The sequence below is a fragment of the Macroventuria anomochaeta genome, assembly GCF_010093625.1.
Source record: "Macroventuria anomochaeta strain CBS 525.71 unplaced genomic scaffold BU25scaffold_40, whole genome shotgun sequence".
Taxonomy (NCBI): Eukaryota; Fungi; Ascomycota; class Dothideomycetes; order Pleosporales; family Didymellaceae; genus Macroventuria; species Macroventuria anomochaeta.
The window spans coordinates 152,502-163,000 of NW_022985401.1; the positions used below are offsets into that span (position 1 = coordinate 152,502).

General features: G+C 51.0%; 2 protein-coding genes across 2 annotated transcripts; both read left to right on the top strand.

Annotated features, from left to right (window-relative positions):
* The first annotated feature begins 353 nt into the window (after positions 1–353).
* Positions 354–914, top strand: BU25DRAFT_199781 (uncharacterized protein). The gene has a single exon (XM_033701089.1). It carries the CDS (start codon positions 507–509, stop codon positions 795–797), a length of 291 nt encoding a protein of 96 aa, XP_033557182.1. The 5' UTR covers positions 354–506; the 3' UTR covers positions 798–914.
* A 7,354-nt stretch (positions 915–8,268) lies between these two features.
* Positions 8,269–9,561, top strand: BU25DRAFT_462381 (ankyrin; the record flags this gene model as incomplete). Its single annotated transcript, XM_033710519.1, has 1 exon — positions 8,269–9,561. The coding sequence occupies one exon, from the start codon at positions 8,269–8,271 to the stop codon at positions 9,559–9,561; it is 1,293 nt and encodes a 430-aa protein (XP_033557183.1).
* Between the last annotated feature and the right edge of the window lie 938 nt (positions 9,562–10,499).

Consider the following 10,499-nt stretch of genomic DNA (forward strand, 5'->3'; position numbering starts at 1 on the left):
CTCTGTATGTTCGACACCGTACGTCAGAAGCCGGAGAAGGACCGCTGTGGCACATCACCCACTGCATTCGGGTCGTCGCATACGAGTCCACCCACGTCCGCTGCGATTCACTCCAACGACGGTTGACGAACGCTCTACCTTGACGTACCGCCACAGGCGCACCAGCAGCGAAGTGATCGATGTTCGTACAGTAGTCTAATTGCACTCCCAGCCCGTTGCCTTTACGCAATGCATCTTGCAGCTGCTGGTCAAGTCCTCGGTTGCGCGCACAACTTGATCAAGTTGAACACCCTTCATCCCTACTCGCGCCCACTGTGACGACCGACTGCCTCGTCAACCGCCCTCAACCAGCCTCTTGTCTCGCGATGTCTCCGTTTCGAGCCACGCCCGTTGCCTCGAGCTTTCGGGCAACTCGGCAGGATGCGTCGACAAGGATCCCTCTGATTGGCTTTGGCTTCTACTCGGCTGTTTAGCCTTCTTCGGCCGTTCTTTGTGGAGCTTTACATATGCAGGCAACTAACCACCAGCCGCTGCTATTAGTAGTTTGTACAAGCGGTACTACATGTACTCGAAGGCACTGTACAAACAGTCCAGACCGACAACATACTCTGGTTCAACACATTGCAAGAGGTCTATCTTTGCTACGTGTCACAAGGGCTCCTACCGAACAGCTTACCGTCTGGTCGATGTGGGGACAAGCACACACCACCATTGTCGCAGCAACGACCAAGTCAGATGGCCCTCGCTGTGCAGCCCGCTGTCAGTTGTTCTGGGGTAGAAGGTATGCACTACACTAATATGCCTAGTGTCGAATCAAAAGATGCTGTGCTCTCACACAACATGCTCCTCGGTAGTGGCCCGGACTGATGCACCACTGCATAGCTACCACTGCAATACCAAACACCACAATCCCACGTCTGCCTGCAGCCTCGTTGACTCATTCATGCACATCGAGTACCTCCAGCCTCACGTCGTTTTCGAAACGACACTCACCGCCCTCGTGACATGTTACAACGCGCCGGAATATTGCAATGCATGAAGTCCGTCCAATTGACAACCAGCAACCCCTGCCCTCTTACGGTAGATGTGTCTCATTTCCTCCTCAAACAGCCGTTTATTGGACCCTGCAGCTGCTCTTTCCTATGCTCGGATCAAAACAAATGTGTGTTTGTAGCACGACGTGGAATTCACAAACGTCCCACCATTCATCTAGCCGTCACATAGCCAGAAACTCCTTTATAGCCACACCAATCTCAAGACAAAGTCGACGTTTACCATACACTAAATGGAAGTTGCTCAGCCTCCGGTAGAATGCGGCCAGTGCAACGTGGAACATATGCGATGGCACCTCGTCATCCTGATTTTGAAATTCGGCCGCCGAGAGGTGAGCGGAACTTTGAGCGTGCTAGGCGGCGGAATAGCTCGCGCCTTACTCAGCGGACGCCAAGCTGTCGGAAAGCGCCAACTACCAGCCCAGATCCGAGCGGTCGAGGTTCGGTGGCGTAGAATTCGCAATTCAATCTGGTTTCTTGGTGCGCTGCTTCAACGTCCAGCAACTGTCGATACGCGAGATCTGTCCACGATGTCAAGATGCATACTTCGACTAGACCCGTCTCGCGGTCGTCAAGTTCACTGCAAGGCGCCTGTCGACAGGGATGTTCAAAGCAGGTGAGGCGAGCATTTACCAAGCACTTTCACTGATCAACAGATTCAGGGCCGCATTGGGATCGCGCTGCCGCTTACAGCTAGGGCTGCCGACCGCCGTCACCCTCCATGCATCGCTTATGTAATAGCGACATCTTTTACCTCGTAGCCCTGCCGGTAAATGCCGGATTCGAACTGTTTGCATTGGGAAGTTTAAGCTCATCACTAACCCTGCCGTTCGGCAACAGCTTTACCTGTTTACGGCAGTCTGGCAACGCACTCAGGGTCTAGCACAGACGTCTTGGTGTTAAACTACAGGTGCGACTCTCGACGTCTCGTGTCTGGGAAGTGAGCAAGCGGTGAAGGGTAAGTTTGCATCCGGGCTCAGGTCAGGTCTCTCCACTGAAACGATGTTGGACCATTGATCGACCTTCTCCTTCTCCACAGCAATGCGCCCCCTAGTCTGACCCTGGACCCATTCACGATCGGCTCATTGGAAAGACTCTTACGCTGGCTGACACAACATGTGCAGGATTCGTCGTTGCTCAGACTGTCGGATGTCCTTCACCACGTTGCAGCCGCACTTTCCCTCCAGCTTGCTCGTGCAACGTGTTCCTGCAATGGCGCTGTTGAGGCACCTCGCATGCAAGCGAACAATTGGACCCAACTACTTTAGCTACCGCAGTGGAGCACGATAGCTTCAAGCTTCATCAGCTGGCGCATCTAGTCTTTCGATCCACGGACTCAAACAGAGTCCATGATGTGCCCACCGTCGCTTCTTCTCCATCTGTTTCGTTCTCGTCAACTCAATGAGCGGGGATGTGGTCCATATGGTCCACATGAGATATCTCGCAGCTTCTGGAGCTCAATCTGATGCGGATCATGCCCACTCAGCATCGTGACTTTTCGCCTCCGGCACTTTCGAGCCGATACCATTACTTCGCAGACCCTTTGCTCCACCCATAGCCCGGCAATGTCCATCTTTCTCTTCACATTCTAGCGACCTTCTAGCAGACCCCCAGTCGGACCGACCAATATCTCAACATCTTCCATCGGTCCGGTACCTCACCGTTTTGCGGGCATTATGCGGGAGTAACCGACAGGAGGTTTTCACGATGGTTCACAGACCGTCGGTATGCCTTATGGAGAATTCCGACTCTTGTCATGGCTTGTCCTGGGAAGGATTCGAATGCTGGAACGGCGTTGGTCAACATGTACATTATCGGGCCTATTGATATGGCATCGAGGATTGAATCGAATATTAGCCGGCTGACGTCAAAGCACCCTGCATCGAAGATGGTATCGCAGCTGCAAACAATCGTGAGATCATGGAAGCGACAAGTATGCTACCTGCTGACGAGCGCCCAGGACCATATACAAGATTTGGTGCAATGCCAACTGATTGATCGTGTATGTCTTCCTGCATATTCATGATCGCAACACTCAGTCGTTATCACGATAACATCTCGGTCGATAGGAGCCTGCAGCGTATGACATTGCTGGTTGTTGAAAGCTTGTAAGCTGCTGGAGTACATCATGAATCGGTAGATCACCTCCAGGTGACTGGACGATGATATCTGAACATCAACCCAATAGTCCGTCACAGTAGACCAAGACACCAAGCTGTATCAGCTATACCGAAATTTCGACACTTCGAGCATGCGCGACGACCATCTGGTCAAAGTCATCCTACCATTATGCCGGAGACTACATTCTGAATGACTGGACGTCACGGTGAACAAGTGCTTTTAAATTGGCACAAAACATCATGTTCCTTCTAGCTTAGAGGTATCCAGAGATTCGCCAATGTCAGCGCTATCACAAACAACACGCGAGACCTTACGCTCTGTCTGTCTCTTGTCAAGTGATTTTTGATCTTTTCACGCCAAGAAACGTTGTAGTCCTGCAGTCATCAGTGGGTTGACGGTATATTTAGTACCGTTGCAGTCCTCACATGAAACAAGGTGTCCCAGAAGTATCAATGATTCTCAATTGTTGGACTCACCCACAGCTTTAAGGTCAAATGGTAAGCCGATTTTCATGCGTCTTATTTCTCCAACTTGTTAAAGTCTCTCTCACGTCTATGTCTACATCCAAAGGGGTGTTATCGCATTTAAACAATTTTCTGTCTTCATCTCGTTTCTACTGTGTCTCTTCTGTCCAATGTGTTGGCGCATAGCCTTTAGCTGTAGCATTCAGCATCATCCTCATTGCTCAGCAAGGATACCCAGAAGCTCAATGTAAGCGCCAACAATCGGCACGATACCCTCTCAAGTTGCAGGAAAAGCCGGACGCAACCGTCCTAAGCATCAGAATCTTGGGAGGCAGCCAGGGAGGCATTGTCCATCTTCAAATAGCTGATAAGGATACACAGGACTACAGATGATCCTGCCTCTAACATACTGCTATCTCATTACAACTGCAGACCTCCAGGCTTCATGATAAGATCAAGCGTTCGTGGCTGCTGCGTCCGAGCTTTTCCACAACATGAGAGGATGCCCTCACTACCTTGTTCGGCCTCAATTTCTTGATACTCTCAAGCTCAGACAGCTCTTCGGCCTTGCAACAAGACAAACGGAAAGTACCAACGCATTCGCCTGGAGGTGAACGCTTTCGGTCTCGCATCCAAGTCCGAACAGGTGTTCATGTACCAGTACATCAGCCTCCAACGTCACTTTCACGTGTTATTGGACCTACCGAAGCCAACCGACGTATCCCATGGATGACGGGAAATATTCCCTGCCTTCTCAGCCAATTGACTGCTCTTTCCTTGCAGAGAGGCTTTCGTCCAATCAATCGTGATAAGGTTTGGATATTACGCCACGACACAGTGTGGCTGTAACCTCTTGAGGAAGCCGTTGACGAGACATGGTTGATTACCTAATCACGACTCTGCGTGGAGATCATGAAAGAAACACAACATCTCAGAGTTGGAGTCATTGACAGGAAAGAGCAGGGATGAGACCCGGGGGCAGCTGCAAAGCTGCGAGAAGGAAGGGTGACCTTCAGACCTGACCACAGACATTTTGATAGTCATCAACCGTGATCAAATCGATACCGCCAATCCACATTTGCGTCCATACAGCTCTTTGTGCAACGCCAAATCGACCACAACACACGCTGCCTACACACACATTCAAACAATGCACAAGCCAGCACCGCATCGTCACTCCTTCCACTCGTGATCCCTCCCAAGCCAAGTAACCTAGTGTGGAAGAGTTGAGATGATTTATTGATCTTGAGAGCTATTGGCTGGAATCGATCGAGACTATATAGTAGAAGGGGATAGCAGTGATGGCGACACAACAATCATAATCTACGGCTACACACCCAACTTCGCCCTCTGCATTCTCACTCTAGCCCTGTTCCTCGTCCTCGGTCTCGCGCATGGCTGGCAGCTGTTCAAGTACCGGACTTAGTACTTTGGTACCATGATGGTGGGAACTTCATTGATACGTTCACATTTATCACATTTACCAGCCCTCATCTTTTCGCAAATGACATCAATTTTCAAACGCCCAATCACCGCCTGCACACCAACAACACCCAGGAAATCATTGGCTACATCTCCTACACTCTCAGTGCAAAGCATAACCCCTGCCGCATCTCCTACTTTGTAATCCAATGGTTTTTCATCGTCTTCGTGCCCGTCTTCTTCACAGCGGCAATCTACACCGTGCTCTCCATCCTCATCCGCGCCACTCCAAACGGCACATCGCATGCTCCGCTCAAACCCAAACTGATTCTCTGGATATTCATCAGGTGCGATGTCGTCGCGGCGGTGGTGCAGGTTGTTGGTGCGGCACTGATTGGCGTTGCGTATCCGAATCGTAGGGATCCGACGAATCCGAACCATATATTACTGGCTGAACTTGTGTTTTAGGCCTTTACCCTCCTCGTCTTATCATTCTACTCGGGCTCTCCATCTTGCGAGCAAGACGAGTAGCGTTTCAAGCAACAAGCAAAGCTTTCTACACTTCGTTCTGGGTAGCAGTGCTGTTCATTTATCTCTGTATCTGCTTCAGGCTGGCAGAAACGGCGCTGGGTCTTGAGGGTGAGTTGCAGTCACATGAGGTGTAGTTTTGGACATTGGAGTTTATACCTGTCATCATCGCACTAAGCTTGCTGGCTGTGTGGTATTCGGGGGGGGGTATTCAAAGGGTAGTACTGAGAGTAATAGGAATAGAAAATATCATCGAGAAGCAGTAGGGGTGCAGGAATTGCCTTAACATGGCTTACTAGGCGATGTCCGGGTTGCACGGGGAACGGCAGGTGTGAGCGTGTGTACAAGCTCACGTCGGAAGGGAATACTTACCATCTAATTTTGATACGTAATTACAATTGACGGCCAAACTGGATGGGCTACGAGGCTTAGAGACTCATATCACAGCGCGAAACAGTTTCAGTGCATGTGGATGGACCGGACTGACTAAACTAAAGGAATATTTCCACATTACCACATCGTATACGCCAACGTACATGCTTTCTTTCACATGAGGTCAGAAGAGAAGATCTGATGTGGACGTAAGTTCAGAAGTCACTTCAGCCGCGTCGTCAAGTGCTGTTGGTGAGGCCAAGAGCCACCCGTTTGCTCGACCTTTTTCAAGGAACGTACCGTCAGATCGATAGCTAGTAGAGTGATCACTAGCGGTACGTGTCTTTAGCTGTTTGTTTTCTTCTCGTTCTAATCAGTCTTACTATAGAGGACGGCGCTCTTTGCTTTTCTTTATTTCTGCTGGTGTCTTGCTCAGACAGTCTGTAGCTGCGTGTGCAGTGTCGTTCCAGAGGCTGTGGTCACTGATTGTATTGCTATCTGTTGTTGTTTTGGTGATGTTCTTGTACAGGAGCTCTCTGCTCAGAGGTAAGTGCACTTGCCCACCGGGCAGTGCCTTCTACAATAGGATTTCATGTGACCTAACCCACGTAGTTACACAGTCCATGGGTGGGTAGCAGTCAGGTGTGGTAACATTTAAGTTTGCCAAATGTGGCCTGTAAGACTGAATCTCCATGATTTCTGTTCTCAGTTCTGTTAGCTCGTTGACATGAGTATGGAGTGAAGTGATGGTCTTCATTATCGCTAAGCCGTTCTTGCAGCCAGACAGTCGTGTCAGTGCGTCGAGGTGATCGTGATGGTGCGTCTGGTTAGTGGTGGTAGATATAAAACGTGCACGATGATGCTGAGTCTATTCATCTACCTGGACGCCGAAAGCGACGTGGAGCCTAGAATGAGAGGAAAGATCGGGATCGAGATGGGTGCAGCTTCTGCGTTGGCAGTCGGCCTACATTTGGCTCCATGACTTCATCCACGACAAAGCGACAATCTCCATTCGTTGCAAGATGCATATTTTTGAACTCCTGTCGTTCCAACTACCGTGTCTCTGCGGTGTTTACTTGACCTATATGGGGATCGCGATATCGAAACCCCTGAGCAAGCTCAGCCAATCAAGCCACAGAATGAACGGATCTTTGCGCTAGCCACCGGGACCTTCTCCACCTAACACTCTCCATCATTCATGTCGAACAGAGCATCAAAATGGCATGACAGCTGTCAATTGCCGCGCTTGGAACGTGGCCGATCCATGCGAGGCACACGCTGTGGTGACGACTGCGGACGGCAGCGAGCCGCCTTTGGACAGCAGCTGAGTCGAAAAGGGGAATCAGTTGATCAAAAGAGCCTGGCAATTGGATGCGTATAAGCTTTGGCGGCCTGAGATTGATGATATGGCGTGACGATGGATCTTGTTTCTTGAGTGCGTCCACGTCTTGACCATTTTTAGCGAGAGTGCAGCGGTATTGGCGTCCTGTCATTTCCCCATCTTGATATTCGAACTAAAGACCCGTAGGCTTGCAGCCTGAGAAACCTTCGCAATTCGTTCATTCCATTGCCTCACTTCAGTCGCTCATTCTGCGTTTGTTTTTTGCCTTTACGTACATCATGAAGTCCTGTACATGCGTCTCGCCGGACAGCCCAGTCGAAGCACCAAGGCTATCACTTCACGCCTGTGATGAACCGAACAAAGGCTTCCTTGCTCCCAGGCGTTCGGTCAGCAGGCCATCGAAACTGCAAACCATCGTGGAGGTGACAAGGTGCAGAATGGGGAATACAGGTCGTCAAGCTGCTCCGATCGGGTACGAAGACTTTATTCCTCAGAAGGACTGAACACCAATCTTCCACGCCGTATATCACAATCGCGAAGCGGCTCTCTACAACTTCTTACAGACTGGCGTGCCGCCGAATCTTACGGAAGGCGCAGGTGTACCGCTACTGTGTATTGCTGCAGCATGCGGGCACTTCGAGATCGCCAAAATTCTTCTGGAGGCTGGTGCACTTGTTAATGCAGCCTCAAAGGATAAAGGAGAGACAGCTCTGCATGTCGCTATCAAAGGCAATCATCACGACATCATCGACCTACTGCTTGTGCATCGAGTCGACCTGGAAGTAAGAACCATCCACACTGGCGAGACTGCGCTTCATTACGCTGCAGCAGGCTCCGGCTTACTCGCGCTGGTCATGAAGTTGCTCAAGTTTGGAGCAAAGTATGACGGCCGGAACTTGAAGGCCAGACGCCGGCAGCGGTCGCACTACAAGCTCACAACCTTCACGCTGCGGTAGCGATCATCAACATGGCGCGTAGGAGGCCTAAAACGCTAGCAAAAGAGAAAGACATGCTACTTCAGCATGTAGAGAAGACGAAAGATCGATCTTCGATGACCAACGATCTCATCGCCAATGTATTCGCTGCTACGTGCGACCCAGACTCGACTGTCTTGGTCGAGGCAATCAAGAATAATGATGCAAGGCTGGTCGAGATGTTCTTGGAAAAGGGCGCAGACCCTCACCGAGCGACTGCGAACGGGCTGCTACCAATATTCGTGGCTGTCAAGTTTGCTGACTTGGGCATCATCAAGATGCTAGCTCAACACAGCGCAGATGTTACAATCAGAGGTCTAGGAAATCTTAATGTGCTACAAGTAATTTTCAAGACATACTCGACACGCGACGAAGAGTCCGTTGTCGCTATCGTTGACTATCTGCTCGCCAAGGGTGCTGACGGTTTAGCTCAGTATCCGGACGGCAAAACGCTTCTTCATCGCGCGGTCAGTGCAGATGTTGACAGCGCCAAAGTAGTGAAGCTACTGATCAATAACGGAGTTGAAGTCAACGTGCACGACAACGACAGAAATACTGCACTACATCTTGCAGCATCCCACGGCCTCATTAACTCAACAACAGTCTTGCTCGACGCGTACGCCGATACCAAGATTGTGAACTCTAAGAAACGCACACCGCTTTTTAGCGCTGTTCAATACCAGCAGTGGCCCGTCATTCCACTGTTGGCGGTTCCTCCTGCCATCACTTCGTGGGACGCCGAAGGTTCGACTGCTTTGCACCATATTGCTCGAAGCATACCCGAAGACCATGCTACCTGGCAGGACGTTGCCGCCGCTGCGAGACTGCTCTGTGAGCGAGGCATTTGCAGGAGCATGCGAGATTGGTCAGGTGCAACACCGCTCATACAAGCAGTCAGAGTACTGCCCGAGGAGGGCTTGCTTGTAGTCGAAACCCTGCTCACGGAAGGTGGCAAGAACAGGAACTGTGTTGGTCATGAGGACCATAAGAGACGCGATGCTCTTTACTACGCTGCAACCCTAGGCAAGCCTATCTCTGTAGAAGCACTGCTTGAGCACGGCGCCCCGTTTGTTTTGGAGGGCTGGACCGATGGAGAGAGGCAGTTCGAATTGCTGGCAGCCTCCAAGGACCGGATTCTGAACCTCATCATCGAAAATGATTGTTCACGGAAAGCGGCAAAATCCCAGGGACGACACGACCTGATCCAAGAGACGCGTATCGAGATTATCAAGACCGAAATGAGAACGAGCTCAGCATTGTCAGGATACCATGCGGAATGTGAGTGAGAGCGAAAGCCGAAGCCAAACCGCCACAACGTAAGGAAGGTTTCGTCAATGCAGCATCTTCAGGCCCCAGTTCGCCAACAAAAGCCAGCAGTTCCGTCACCCACCTTCCCAATTCGCACTTCCAGCAGACAGCACCGATCAAAAGAAACCACTGCTCAGTATCCTTCGTCCGTACTTCAACCATGCATCACCGTATCTACATTACCAGTCAGCGGCAGGGCGAGCTAGACTGTGCTTACGAGTTCAAGAACGGATCGTTTCAAGCCACACGATGAACAGCCAACGAGGGCTACTGGCAGGATCTCCTCAAGCCAACGACCATGGGAAACCGCTTCAGCTTTCCCACCACGTGCCTCAAGCAGGCAACAGACGGCAGCGCTACTGACAGCAGTCACGTCTCTACTAGAATCGAAAGTGCTCGTCACCGAAACCCCCATGTCCAAGAGGGAATTCGTTGCTGTTACAACTCCGCCTAGCAAAGACTCTCCAGCGATTGGGAAACTCGATGCGCCTGTCGAAGCAACACGAGTATCTCCACAAGTTCTCAATGCACCGATACAACCCACACCAACAGCCACGCTAGTGCCTATCGTCGATCACTCCAAGCCTACCACTCCTCCTAAACCCTCTGCGACGATCTCCACAACATCAACCAAGAAGGCCTCGCTTGCTCCCGCCACCCCTGTCAGTCCTGCTACTTCCCCTCAGCCATCCTCGGCCGCATCGGCTCTTTCAGCAACTACCAAGCCAGTGCAGCCAGCTCGGGTAGATAGTGGCGTGAGTCTGACACCGAGCGACAGTACAGCAGAAGTTTACCCACACTGGATCGGTCAAAGCCCACTCTCGATGGTAGTATCCAAAAAGCAAAAAGACAAATTGGCGATGAACCCGCCAGCTGGTTGGCGATCAGTAACATGCTGGACAGGCTGTAGTCTTGT

Excerpts from the sequence above, each read along its gene's own strand:
- BU25DRAFT_199781 (XM_033701089.1), top strand. The coding sequence starts at position 507 with ATGCAGGCAACTAACCACCAGCCGCTGCTATTAGTAGTTTGTACAAGC.